Below are 14755 nucleotides of genomic sequence, written 5' to 3'. Positions count from 1 at the left end.
AGTTATATAGCTTCATAAGTGATAAAATAAGTGCAATTGTTTTAAGGTTGATGTTTTGCCGTGTGGTGGGAAATTGTAATAGGTACTTGTTTTTTTAATAGAATTTATTTATATTAGTTCTTGATTGCCTAGTATCGAAATAGTTGGACTGCTATAGCGCTCACTAGGAATGTGACATTGCTGATAAAAAATCGATTTTTATCTAATCGATTTATTTTTTAAGTATGTAAAATCGATTAATAAATAATCGATTTTTCTTAAGAAAATAATCGATTTTATTTTATTGATTGATTTTTTCCTAATTTTTCAATTAATGTCAAAATAAACGCTATATACATTATATCAATAGATTTATTCATTAAAAATAAACAACAGAAACAGTAAGTTCTTATTTAATCAACACAAATTAAAGTTTTTAACAATCAAGTTTGAAAAATGAAGTTTCAGCAACGAATAATGAATAACATATCAACCGAATGTCGGTAAAATACTGTTCATCGACTAACTCCATCTAGAGAATGTTTGATTAAATGAATCATCTAAACTGTTTTAAAAGCACAGAAAAAATGCACAGATGGCGTTAATGTAATATTATAATGGAGCTATCATAGTATTCTTTGGTAGTTCGCGTTCCAGGCTCCAAGCCAGAAGACAGAAACGTAATGTCGGAGTGCATTTGTTGCATGATTATAAAAATCGATTTTTAATCGATTATTAATTTTAAAAAAATCACTTATAAAAATCGATTTTTACTAAAAATAAAAACGATTTTTAATCGTTTTTTTCCATAATCGATTTTTTTCACATTCCTAGTGTCCTCACCTCACCAAGTCGCTCGCTATCCTCCGGCGTCTGGCGGCTTACTTCTTGTAAATAAACCTAAAATGGAATGTTAGAATGTATCGCTGACCTGCTCACAGACATTGGGTATCTTTTTCGCACATGACTGACGGTTCTGCAGTACATTAATATGACAATAGAATATGTAAAGAGTCACTTCTAGCCACACAGTGAAGCTTCAATCTTAATAATTATCAATTAATATTAGGGTTAGAATACTTTATCAAATGATATAAAAAATATTTGTATTGCGCTTACTTTGTTAGTGTTTGGCGTTGTAGCGGGTTTAAGAGGTGAAGAAATACAATACATTTTGTATAAATTTATCTAGTATATTGTGCATAATGAGATTATTCAATAGATCAGCACGACACGATTTGAATATATGAAGTTGCATAGTTTTTTTTTAGTAAATAAGAGTGAGGTCTGGTTCGAGCTTTGGTCCGATCAAAACCGAAAATTAACTACGCCAGATAGACCTTGTTCTTTTTAAAATTTTCTTTAAAAATTTGCTTAACCAGGGAATTTGTGATTCGACAAACTGTAGATTGTTTCACATAAATTATGTCGAAAGTACAATCGTGTTATTCTGAATCTATTATAAAAGATGAAATAAAATACTGCAGTTTATTTCATCAATATATTATTAGATTAATTTGAAGCGGGCAAAATTATATGATGATACATTTTAAAGTATTATAAAGTGGTGATTATGAAAAGTGTAAATTATTAATGGCATTTTAAAAAAGCGTTTTATTAGAAATTTGTGATTTTTGAGAATTTTATTTATGTGCGTTTCTTTCGTTAAATTTTGTATGTTAGATATCTACACAAGCGTATATTTGTTTTACATGAAATGAGACCGCGTGTTAAGTCGAAAATTGCCTGCGAAAAAGTTATTATTAAAGCTTTTCCTTCAATGTTCTTTAAGAAGTTCGTTTTGTTGCCACTCTTACGAAAATGATCATGCAAGTTTAAAAAAAATATAGATCACTGCCAAAAATATAATTTATAATAACATGCCTTTTTTGTATTGCCTGTTATTAAAACAAAAAGAAACATTTGTAAACCCTGATTTGGGTTTTTACATGAAGCGAAGGGAAGCGATGATTTCCTCCCTATGCAGTGCATTGCCTGCATTCAAACTAATGTACATATCTCAGAAGTACCTATCTATGGTAGTATGGCCGTTGTATAAATTTGACAAGTGCTTTGAAGCGCGCGCAAAACGCGTTTTAGTCTAGCACAGTAACGGTTTCCCAATTTATAGTTTAAAAAAAAAAACTTGCTTTGACGCGAAATTCATTATCGCATTTAAAAGTAATGTTTTCCTTGTGCTAAAATATGTTGTTGAATTAATAATTTTCGTGTGAGTGGTAGTCTCGTAACTTACCCGTCGCTGTCAGCTCGTAGTTTATGATTAGACTAAGGTGCAAATGTTCCTATGAGTGTGTCAGAGTATTCGTAAATATTATATGGATATATGCCGCGTGTTGTATAGTCGACCATTTCAATATCTAGCCTTGTTAAGTGTCAGTATGTCGGAGATTTTTCTATTAACATACACTATCTTAACGAAATATACCATTTTAAAATTATCATATCTTTTTCTTTTTAAGTCCTATTCCCATAAATTTATAGATACACTAACTTTTGCGCGGGACTTCGCTTCCGTAAGAATTTCCAGAAAAAATGTTTCTTCTATGTCAGCCTATGTTATTCCTAAAGGTTTATTCTGTGTATCAAATTTCATCAAAGTCGGGTCAGTAGGTTTTGAGTTAATTCGTTATAAACTTACAACAATACAAATATTTTTTCTTTATTCTTAGTGTGATGGTGCATTATAATTAAGCCTCTTACCTTAGCTTATTGGGTGCAGATATTGAATTAACATAATCGGAGAGACATCAAGTAAGCCAAGGGACAAATCTTCATTGAAATAATTTTCTGATATAATTCAAGGCAATATTCCGAAATTCTTTGTTTTACAACAACAGAGGTGACAGACAAACGTATAAATATTATTTTTCTGACGTTGTTTCCTAGTGTCATTGCTCTTAAATCAGTTAATAACCAATGGGACTTGATCGGTTATCATAGCGTTAACGGGACTTATACTTACTGTTACACGGTCAATCGATACTAAATTTTACTCTTAAACGTGCTTTTGAGAAGGAGGACTCAGTATTGTGGCGCTCTTTACGGAATAAGCCTCCTAGCAATGGTCATCAGAAGTGGAGCTGCCTCTTATTCTATGTCGTCACAATAACTTGTTACAATAACAACATAGGACAACCGACACAGTCTGGTGCAGGCGCGCGCGCAAACCGGTCTCCTTGTATCATTATACACTTTCTAGGTCAGTATAATTTTTATAATCATAATTCGAATGAGATTTGTGTAAAATTTTATTAAAAAATAAATGTGTTCCGGGCTATTAAACATGTGAGAATTAAAAATACCTTTCGCCAAATAATTTCTAAATAAATGCAGCTATCGGATACTACTAGCTACGAAAGTATTTTAAATTGGTTCATTAGTTTCAGAATAGTCTTTTAATAAGTGAAAAAAATCTGTGATAGGTATGAGGAAAATTTATAACAATATGCTAAGCCACGCGATCAGAAATATTCGAAAGTGAGAGTTGTTTTCAATTTCAATCTTATTTGACTAGGTGATATGGGACCATTGGAACTGTATGCAAACTACCTATATAAACTTACGTAAGTTGTTTTTATAGCAATGTTTCAAAATGCTGGTTATAAGACCTTAGAAAGTCAAGTTTTTTAGGAGCTATGAATGCAATAAAAAAACATTACAAATACTTTATACTTACTTACTTATAAACAGCTTACAATAAAGTCAAAAGGGTTTATCCTCAATTTCGTCTAAACTATTTAATAGAAAATATAGTTATTTACGATAACTTTAATTTCCGAAAAGTACTGTTCCTGTGGGTTTTGCTTTAAAATAATAGCTACCTACGCGAGTGTATTTATGCATCTATAGATTAAAGCTAGTTGAGAAATATGTAGATAATTGGAAAAGTATTTTGATAGAAATTACATTATGTTTAGTAAGTAAGTAGTTTTAGTTATGGAACATATGAGACCTCCAGATGTCGTATCTCAGTAGCGGAGAGTGCAATCGTTACGGTAATCCCAATTACATCCTCATCTCTCTGGAGAGAAGCCGCGGTCCATCTTTGCCCATGATCTTTGATTGGGTTTCTAGGTTTTTATACGAAGCAACTCTCATATGTCTCCGCAAACTTATCATGGGGTCTTAATCCTTATTGGATCATAGTAGCGTTTGATGCAGCTGAGATGGCTTAAAGGTGACAAAGAGAGAGATAAGAAACAATTCATTCATATTCATATAATCACGTCTACATCGCCCAGCGCAGCGGGGCAGACAGAGCCAGCAGTCTTGAAAGACCGAAGAGCTGCTAGGCTTAATGATCGAATTGAGAGTAGAAATAGTGACAGGTTGTCAGCCTATCGCCTTTGAAGAAATAACTGGACAAATATTACAGAAATTATGGACCGTTGGACGGGTAAGACCGCAGTGGTGACAGGAGCCAGCGCCGGCATCGGAGCGGCGATCTGTGTGGCGCTGGCCAACGCTGGGATGACAGTCGTTGGCTTGGCCAGGAGAGCCCCTCTAGTAGATGTGAGTACTCAGCCGATTATTGTTACTCTAAGAAAAAGGCGTGAAACTTAAATAAGTACCTACTACATCTATTATGATAGGTAGGTACCTATTTAGTAAGTAGGTGATATCGTAGTAACAACATACACACAGCATGTACCTACGTTCTTTAATCAACTGTACTCAATTATGAGATCCGCTCGCTATATTAATCAATCGCTCGTTGATCTTTGAATTACGGCAATTTATTGATTATGAACAATCATTCCAATGTACTGTCTACTTACTATAAAATGTGCAATGCAGAAAAAGGGAAAATTTTGCTGGTTTGCCATCAACTTTATAAAATTTTGGCAAAACGTCGGCGTTTTACCAAATATCTACCTTATAGAATTTGGGTTTTGAATGCAAATCAAAACAAAATAAATTTCAGAATTTGAAAAGCCAACTAAATGGCAAGGGCAGCCTGCACTCTAAGCAATGTGACGTGTCAAAGTTGGAGGACATCACGGCCGCCTTCCAGTGGGTGGAGGACACCTTCGGAGGCACCGACGTGTTGGTCAACAACGCCGGCGTGTTCCACCAGGGACAGTTTACTGGTAACCAAACATTTTGATACATGACAATTGAAATGCGAGCTTAGTAACAAAGGCAGCTTGATGATAAAACGGTACAAGTTAAGATATTATATACAACTTCGGCTTTCGGTCGGCGGATGACATGTTTCAGGAAATGTATTTATTTTACCAAAAAAAGATTACTTACTAGTAGGTAACTAAACATTCGCATTGCAAGAATCATTTTGAAAGGGGAAATTAATGACTATCTTTCTATATGTGAAATTGTAAGTACAACATTACTAGTTACAAGAAACTACGAATAAATTATTGATTAACAAGAAGCGGATTATAAAAAATGGCAAATTATTAATTTAATTAAACGACGACCATCTGACCTACGATCAAGAAATTGCATGACGTGTACACCGTTTAGTTAAGACACGAAAAACAACCAACATCCTTATGAACTTAAAGACAGAAAACATAATCGAAATAAAATCTCAAAATTGGTCTCTCTGCGATGAAATTCTACAAAATCGGCAAAAGTATTTAGTACCTAGCTTCCTGTGGCGTTAATAAAAGTTTACGATTTCAGATTTGGGTGACAAGATGATGAGCGATGAGGAAATTATATCGACTATCGATACCAACCTCAAAGCGGTCGTCTTTTGCACACGGCGAGCCCTTGCTTCCATGAAGAAGAGGAACTTTGACGGCCATATAGTCAACATTAACAGGTAATTTATGATTAATGAGGTCAAATTGTAAGGGACAGATTGACCTAATTATAGATTACATCACATAGTATTTGGATAAGAAGAATAGATGTTCACTGGACCCGAATGGCTAACAATTATCTGTATATTAAAAATTAAAAGAAAATTTCAAAATGTATTAAACTAAGCAAGGTATTTCACATAAGATATATTTTCTTTTTAATCAAAAAAAAAAATATATAAACATCATACAAAATTAGGCCGTATATGTCTTAGAGACACACTAAATACTACAAATATATCCATAACCGAAAAAATAAGATTAACTTTTCAGAACTACAGAAGTTTAGAGAAAGTTTATCTCAAAATAAAATATGTTGTTGGCCATAGAATTGGGCGTTGTACAAGTATACGTTGATGAACCAATATTTGTTATTTCAGCATCGCTGGTCACTACATCCCCTTCTCCTCTTTGTTCAACCTCTACCCGAGCACGAAGCACGCGTCCTGTGCTTTCACAGCCTCGCTGCTCAACGAGTTAGCGGATTTCAAGAACAAGATCAAAGTTACGGTGAGAACCACTTAAAAGGATATGTGAAGATATTCAATGTGTGAGGTCTGAGAAAATGTAAAAAAAAAAATTAACTCGTTGAAGTCTTTTGTTGAATATACTATTTTTTAATTTAGTACCTATGTAATATACTCTCTTTCTTAACTATCGTGATCTAATTGAACTAATGCATTAAAATCCGAGGTCGCTTTGGACATACATACGTATAATTACGTCTATATCCTTTGCGGGGTAGACAGAGCCAACAGTCTTGAAAAGAATTAAAGGCCACGTTCAGCTGTATGGCTCAATGATAAAATCGGATTAAAATGCAGTCAAAAATATGATAAGAGCAAAAAAATAAAACTAAAAATAGTTTATTCATTACTTTGGTACTCGAAGAAAAAAATTGATAATTAGGTAAATTGAAATATTTTTTTTTCTAAATTAACGGTTGTCGGCAAAGCAAACTCGCATAAAATTTCTAAAGCCCCTGTATGATGTTATATCTGTAGCATCGATTTTTTAAATAAAATTTATTCTTTTTTTAATATTTTTAACAGAGCATTGCCCCAGGACTAGTGGACACCGCTATGGCGGAGGAGGCAGCCAAATACTTCCCTACATTGAGAGCAAGCGACGTCGCCGACGCTGTACTGTACGTCGTCTCGACGCCGCCTAACGTTAATGTGAGTAGTGAAATTAAATTTAATGTTTTTTTTTTCCTGGAAGTCCTTTCCGTACCCGCTGCATCCTGGCGTGAGTCCCAGTTACTATTATACAACCTTATCTCTCTGGAAGTTTAGAACATACTTATTTACCTTAGCAAGTTTAGTATTAGTGCCGTATGTAATGTGACCCCTCTATCTCTTAGGAATAGGCTTATAACTTCTTGGACCCGTTTGGCAAGAAACCTATTTGAATATCAATTCTATCATTTAAGTCTGTCACAGACCGTCTGTGAATGTGGGCTATCAGTTTTTTCGAGACTATTAGTTCTATCTACCCCGCAAGAGATATAGACGTGATTATATGTATTCGTATTTATAGAAATGGGATAAGCATTCAGATTAATTGCTATGGCTTACAGTAGAAGCACCTATGTACATGTACCTTTACTAATCAGATTCATTTGTATGGAATTATATTTTAATCAGAAATACCTACCGAAAATTTTAGAGTCATGCTTATACGAGTAGGTATCATTCAGTTAACTAAGAGTATCATCGTGACATTCTCCTTGACATTTTCCTTTTCAGATCAACGAATTGAGTATTTCCCCGGTGTCGGAGAAAAGGCTTTGATATCAACGCTTTGCTGCAATCAATATTCTAATATTGTTATCATTATCACTACATATTATAAAGCCTTCTGTTTTCTTTGTCTGTATGTATGAGATAATCTCGGAATGTTATGGACGGATTTTGTTCCTATTTTAAATATTGGAAAGAGGTTTTTCTGGGGAAGGTCCGGGACCGGGACCGGGATAAGTGACCCTTATTGGCGAAAAATTAGGTAACTTCTATTTCCATATATTAAACATGTTGACGAAGCACTAAGTAAGTATATAAATGAAGTCCGACCAAAAGTGTTATGAAGAAATTGTTATAATTTTACGAATAAATGATAACTAATTTTTTTTAAACCACGTTTCACTTTCAACTCAGTTTACAATGTTTTCCAATTCTGTCAAAAGAAAATATATATGTAGACAGATTTTGGCTTCATGAAAAAGATGACGGTTTTTCGGGCATTAGTACATTGTAATACGTCTTTATCCCTTACGGGATAGACAGAGCCAACGTTAAACTCGATGCAGCAATATACATAAGTGTACTATTTTAATATGACAGTGAATAAAAAACAGATTTTAAGTTTTGTTTGTTATGAATATGTATATCAAAAACTATGAAGCGCAATTTTTATGGAATTTCACACTAGCTCGGTACTAGACTTTCTAAAGTAACAAAAGCTACGTTTATGTCCGGAAAACCAGGGGAGCGAAAAAGTTGAGACATTCAGACGAAGTACAGGTGAACGTGGCCTTCCAGTGTTTTTGAGATTGTTGGCTTTGTTTATCCCGTAAGGAATGAAGACGTGATTATATATGTGTGTGCATAGTACCTATCTGTACATAGGGTTGGTATATTTAATTAAAAAGAAACAAGTCATATAGATAAAATCATGTATTATGGCACTAATGGACTATGGAGCAGCTTTCGTCAGGATGTGATTGCTGCTAATGAGGTAAAGGAAGCCAGCCTGGTTTTAAGTGTGCCCATCTTAAAGGTTCTATAGAGAAGAAGAGTATTCTTAGCTATTTCTTAGCTTAGGGTTGTCATTTTACTAAATTTTCCGCGATCGTGGGTAAGTCTAATGTGGGGGACATTAGACTTACCTTTCGCAAGTCAATTAGGTACATTACAAGTCAAATGGTATCTCTTGGATACGTTAATGATAGCAAATTTTATAAAAATATTTTGTTAATATATCCTTATAAAGAAAAAATGTCAGAAAGAATAATTCTCCTTCCTTACAACTCAGTGGTATCTCTTGGATACTTGGTTAATTATAGCAAATATTGGACAAAAAATATTCAATTTTGGGTACTTATAGAGAAACAATTTGTCATAAATAATAATAACTCCATTTACAAGTCAAGGTATCTCTTGGATACGTGACATCAATGATAATAAAAGCAAATCATGTAATAAAAATATTCAGTTACGGATTCTTATAACGACTAAAGCTTCATAACTATAATGGCACTAATGGGCTACGGAGCAGCATTCGTCAAGGTGTGGTGGCGGCTGCTGAAGAAGATGAAAAAGCCATGCCCAACACGCTAGTGCCGAACTGCAGGATCGCTCGGAGAATGTCCATCTTCAGCGTCCAAAGAGGAGACGAGGGCGTCTCGCTTGATGTAGACGACGGGTTCTGAAAATTTTGGATAACATTGAAGAAATTACATTTATTGCACGGTGTAAGCTTAAATATTTCAGCTTTGTGGCTTATGAACATTATATTCGGCTATACGCTAGCATTATATGCTGTATTTTACGCTGCAAAACATATAATAGGTATAGGTATATTATTTAGTTAACTTACGCTGTGGTTTGAAGTTGCACATGGGAATGTAATAAAAGTCTTAATTTGTTTATCACAAGTAAAAAAATATTCAGCTTTTTACTCTATAAAATTGTCGTGACTAATTTTATTCAAATAGACAGATGGATAGAATTTTATCCTCTTATAATCCTATTAAAAAAATTTATTATCTTACAATAATAGTTAAGAGTAGTAAAAATAGAACAAGGCAATAATTTTATTAGTTATATATGTTAGGTGTATGTGTTTCTCGTCTCCAAGGGCTGGAGCTTCCTCCAGAGCTGGTCTTGGACATTTCCCCAAGTAGGGACATGAGGAGGCTCGCGAAGAATCCTGCGGAGTCTGCCATCGGCATCTTGTTGCCATTTTCTTCTGAACTCGCGTCGGGGTCACCCGCCTGCAAACAGTGTTGTAGCCAGAGAAATCGAACTTCTATTACCTGTGCCGAACTCTAACTTTTTTATATTTTATAAAGCGAGCAATGTATCAGATATAAAAACTACTAGAGACCTTATAATATACTTCAATCCATAAGCAAATAAAATGGTAATGATAGGTTCAAAACGTTGATTTTCATGCTTTTGCTGTATTATGTAGAATTTTTTTTCCTTTTCATGCATCGGAATAAACATGCAATATCTATAATGATCAGAAAACTAGTTTATTTATTTACGTAGATAGATAAATTACATACCGCACTGGTTCCTTTGACTAATTTTGATATAAGATTTCCAAAGAAGGCTCCATTGTTATTCTGAAAGGAATATAAAAATAACTATTAAATCGGTTCATCATTCCTAAAGACTAATTAAACAACAGCGTTCCTTACCGCTCCGCCTCCTGTCAAAGATTCCAATGACGTCAAAAGATAACTAGCTAGTATAGCTCCGGGATTCTCTTCACCTTCCGACTGTAGAATAAAAGCATTACTTAAAATTATGGTCTATCGGGAGAACTTATTTTTGAATTCATAAAATAAATAAATATTTATTTACCAGAAGTCCCACGAATAGACCTAAACCAGATGCGATGAGAGCGTTTAAGTCGAATCCATCTCCCTAAAATTACCAAAATTTAATATTAAAATGTTTCGGCACTTTGTAAAAAAAATATGTAGTGCAACATCATTGTAAATTAACTTACGCTCAAATTTACTACAATTCCACTGACTGCAGCTAATAATGACCCTAAATCTGATTGTCCATCTTCCTAAAAAAAGATAATTCATTTAATTATGTACTTGATTATCAAATTTACCTGTTTAATTCAAGTATTCCATCAATTGACTTACGCCTCCACTCAGCCCTGCCAGCAACCCCAATACGCCACCTCCTTGCCCATCACTTTCTGGAGGTTCATCGTCGTCATCCTCATCAGACTCCGCATTTGAATCGGAATCTTGTTTGTCATTACCATTATCATTACTATTTTTAGTATCGTTATCACTATCATGTTCAGAACTTTCCTCCTCGGCACTGTCATTCTCTTCAGATTCATCGTTGTCACTTTCATTGCTCTCAGAACTATCTCCGTCACTTTCTTCGATCTCTTGTCTTTGCAATGGTGGTGGTTTTAAATCTATGGTATCGTCGATCTCAATTTCATTATCGCGGAGTGTATCACGTCGAGGCTGGGCGACTTTTTTGTCTAATTTCATGAACTCTCGTATGATCTTCAGGATCATCGGATTTGATATTACTTTTTGTTGCTGTAAAAGTTATTTTCAATATCAAACTATGTAAGAAGGCAAGAGGTAGATTTGAAAAGCGTTCAAGTCAAACTGAATGCAAGCATAGTGATTTATAGTATTAGTGCAGTGGGTACTTACTTGTTTTTAAGCAGTTTTATTTTTGATATTAGTTTTAGTAGATATTAAACACAGTGCACCAGTTCGAAATCGCCAAGTTCAAGTTCTTCTTTCACCGTGTGCGTGAAGTCATTTCAAAGTGCAACAGAATTCGTGTTCAGCGGGTAATCCATTAAAAAAAACACTCATGTAAAAATACCTGGTGCCGTCAGGAAAAACTCCGGATCTGTCCTCTAAATAATAGAGTTAATTTTGTAGAAAATTAAAGAAACAAGGCAAAAATTTGAACAGTGCGCGTTTCAATACGTGAATACGTTATCTCAAAATGTGCGGCATATAAAGTGAAGAGAGAGAGAGAGTGTGTGGAAAACACAAACATATCATCATCTTCCTGCAAACTTGTCAGTTTAGGGTATTCTTGAACTTCACCAGGCTTCCCCGATTTAAACAAGGTAAGTTTGCCTTCTGTTAATTTTGGCTGATAGTTCTACTTACATTAGAAGCGCTGAGGCCTGGTAAGAGCGCGCCGGCCAGACGGAGCAGGCTGAAGATGTTACTACCAGACGGAGGAGACGTGGTGTTGTCGCTGAAGTCCTCGTCATCATCGTCGAACTTCTCTACCGCGGGGGAGTAGGTGGTGGTCGATACCTGGAAAGTTGATTTAGAAGCAATTCATTTTTTAGAGGTGACAAAACTAAATTGCTCAATAATTTTGTATTACAGATGTAGGTAGTTCTTACTTGGTTTTGTTGTACAAAAACTGAAACTGAAAACGGAAAAATGACACGCCCGAGTTCATGAGTTGACACACATTCGAGTATTCAACCAAGGGCGCATAAATAACACTAAAATAGAACTTATAATTACTAGAAAAGTTGTAAAAGGGACACGTATGTACATTACACAAACTTACTTTGCAATGAATTTAATTGCAAGTTTAAGACTGAACAGGTTTTAAAATTGGCACGGATTTTACGACACCTATGTGAATAAATAAACTGAGAGTGCAACATCGAGAAAAATCTTACATAATTAGCTATAGATGATTAGTTTATGAAAAGGTAGGTATATTGCACTAAATACGAGTAGTTGCCGTGTGGTTCCCGGCACCAATACAAAAAAGAATAGGACCACTCCATCTCTTTCCCGTTGATGTCGTAAAAGGCGACTAAGAGATAGGCTTACAAACTTGGGATTCTTTTTTAGGCGATGGGCTAGCAACCTGTCACCAAATAGTTGAATGTGGCCATTCAGTCTTTTCAAGACTGTTGGCTCTGTCTACCCCGCAAGGGATATAGTCGTGACTATATGTATGTATGTAATACGAGTATTGAGTGCAATGGAAATGGAATGTTCTCTTAAAATAAAAGGACTTTCTTCTCTTCCTTCTTCACGATTTATTGAACCGGCTAAATAATATTTTGGAGTCTTATCATATATATTCTATATTCTATGACAAACGAATTTCTATTATTATCGTGAAATATGTATCTACGTGGGTAATCTAAAATAACACCCTACGGAGCTTAAAGATATTTCAAAAATCTTTTTCTTTAGTTGATAGTTTTGAACCAGGCAACAAGAAGGATAAACATATGCATGCAGAACCTCTTCTAAGTCTGTGACGTTCACGAATAAATCTACTTTTTGAAGTCTTAAAAAATGGTACTCACCGATCTCCCATTGTAATCCTCCCTAGAGTCCACATCATTATCTCCTCTTCTCCATCTGTATACATCTGAGGGTGCACTAAGGGCATTTGCCAGTAGACACGCCACCAGAAGCAACGAGAAAAAGCGCCCTTCCGCCATCGTAGACTCCAAACTAATGACTAACCAAGTAAGACTTTTAACTTTGACGCGCGATCACCCAAAACCTGTACTTTATATTCCAACAATCAAGCGATCAGGTTGTGGAATTAATACAGCAATGATACGATTATAATGGCTTAATTGCGCTGTAATGAGATTCGGGTGATTGTGATCTGGTTAAATAGGTTACAAGAAATATTATGAGGGTAGACAATTAATTTATGAATTGTGCAATGCTTGATGATTGATGACACATAGGTACAGTACAGCTGCCGGCAGAGAAAGTTGACTCCTCTATGGTTTTGGTTAGTGTTTTCCCGAGTTCGAATCCCGCTGTGATTGATTACTTTTTTCCGCAAATATTTTCTTTAATCACGCCAGCTTTTACCATTATATATTTTTTTTAAATTATGCATTAAAATTTATTCCACCCCCCGCCTAGTTAGCTCTTTAAAAGTACTTAGTCGTAGATAAAAAGATAATATCTTTAAAATAAAAAAATATGTAGGTACAGGTAGATAAGCATTTTTCGTATTTATTGTTTTTGTTTACTGTACCTATTCTTTTTTCTAGTTATGACAAAAATAATAAAATATTACAGAAAAATACCTTAGTGACTAGATGTAACGGTATCTGAGCCTGTTTTACACTGAGGATGGTCAGGCCAGGCAAATCTATACTTATAACGTCGTAGTTCCTGTGTAAGCCACAGGCTGTTACAAAACTAGTTGATAATTTTAATTGACTGGATGGACCAGTACCTACTTAATTTGGCAAATACCTACCTACAATTGTACTCGAATATTTATTAGAAGACTTCAAAGGAAAGTAATCTCTTTTAAAACAAGTACCTGCCTAAACAGGTTTTGTTTGAGGAAAAGTAACGACATATACCTAATTAACAAACAAAGCTTTGCATTTTCTATAACGAAATATAAAAAAAAAATATACAAGACATTTAAATTAATTTAGTAAGTAAGTACCTATAAAAACTTGTATACTTTTGTCGTTGACCTAAAACGTTACCAATAAAATTAAGGCAAAGAGAGATTTCTAGTAAGGTAAAGGCAAGGAAATGTTCACAGCATTGCAACAGTAATCATAATATTGGGATAGATATTCTTTTCGCATGTTTATGTTGGATTAAGTGTTTAAGATACATATTTATAGTTTGTCAGGTCAGTATAAAAAGTCAGTCAAAATGAAAACTACACCCTCTATATCAAGGCGTGGTAGTGTCAAATAGAAGGACTTCAAAACCGTGCGTACGCGCAGTATGACACGACCACGCCTTCTTGGCCGTTGCGCCACTCGAGTTGCCAAACGCGATGGCGTTCCGGTCACAAATTATCCATTGCTGCGTTGATACCTCGCTTCCTGAGGACAGTTCCTGTCGATGGATCAATGTGCAATACCGTCATATTGATATGTTATTATAGTCTTTATCCTCCTGGCGTTTGCCTCGGCTGTTTAGTGTCCTCCTTAGGCAGGAGACCGAGGTGAACCTTACGATCCAGGAGTGGGTAAGCCAGGTTCCGTCTGCCTTTCCTGCCTGACCTTACCTATAGAGGAACCAGTTTAACCCAGCATGGATCATGATTAAAAGTACAGGTTACTTCCAAGATTTTTGAGCGTTCAGAAAAGCAGACAAATATCTGTGAAAGATTCACAAAACGTACTACATACAATCGATTGTATTGGTGTACGATACA

General features: G+C 35.0%; 2 protein-coding genes across 2 annotated transcripts; one reads left to right on the top strand and one right to left on the bottom strand.

Moving 5' to 3' along the window:
• The first annotated feature begins 2964 nt into the window (after nt 1–2964).
• Nucleotides 2965–7962, top strand: LOC106137102 (farnesol dehydrogenase). Its single transcript, XM_060950727.1, has 8 exons — nt 2965–3199; nt 3515–3563; nt 4376–4512; nt 4925–5090; nt 5647–5788; nt 6209–6338; nt 6881–7006; nt 7577–7962. Exons 2-8 carry the CDS (start codon nt 3539–3541, stop codon nt 7619–7621), a joined length of 771 nt encoding a protein of 256 aa, XP_060806710.1. The 5' UTR covers nt 2965–3199; nt 3515–3538; the 3' UTR covers nt 7622–7962.
• Nucleotides 7963–8803: 841 nt separating this feature from the next.
• Nucleotides 8804–13043, bottom strand: LOC106141157 (uncharacterized). The gene is made up of 3 exons (XM_060950844.1): nt 12906–13043; nt 11728–11880; nt 8804–9254 (listed from the first exon to the last, which is right to left on the bottom strand). The coding sequence occupies exons 1-3, from the start codon at nt 13041–13043 to the stop codon at nt 9111–9113; spliced, it is 435 nt and encodes a 144-aa protein (XP_060806827.1). The 3' UTR covers nt 8804–9110.
• Nucleotides 13044–14755: the final 1712 nt, after the last annotated feature.

The sequence above is a fragment of the Amyelois transitella genome, chromosome 22 (genome assembly GCF_032362555.1).
Source record: "Amyelois transitella isolate CPQ chromosome 22, ilAmyTran1.1, whole genome shotgun sequence".
Taxonomy (NCBI): Eukaryota; Metazoa; Arthropoda; class Insecta; order Lepidoptera; family Pyralidae; genus Amyelois; species Amyelois transitella.
The sequence above is the reverse complement of the archived record's forward strand: the minus strand, read 5'-3'. Positions and strand labels throughout refer to the sequence as shown.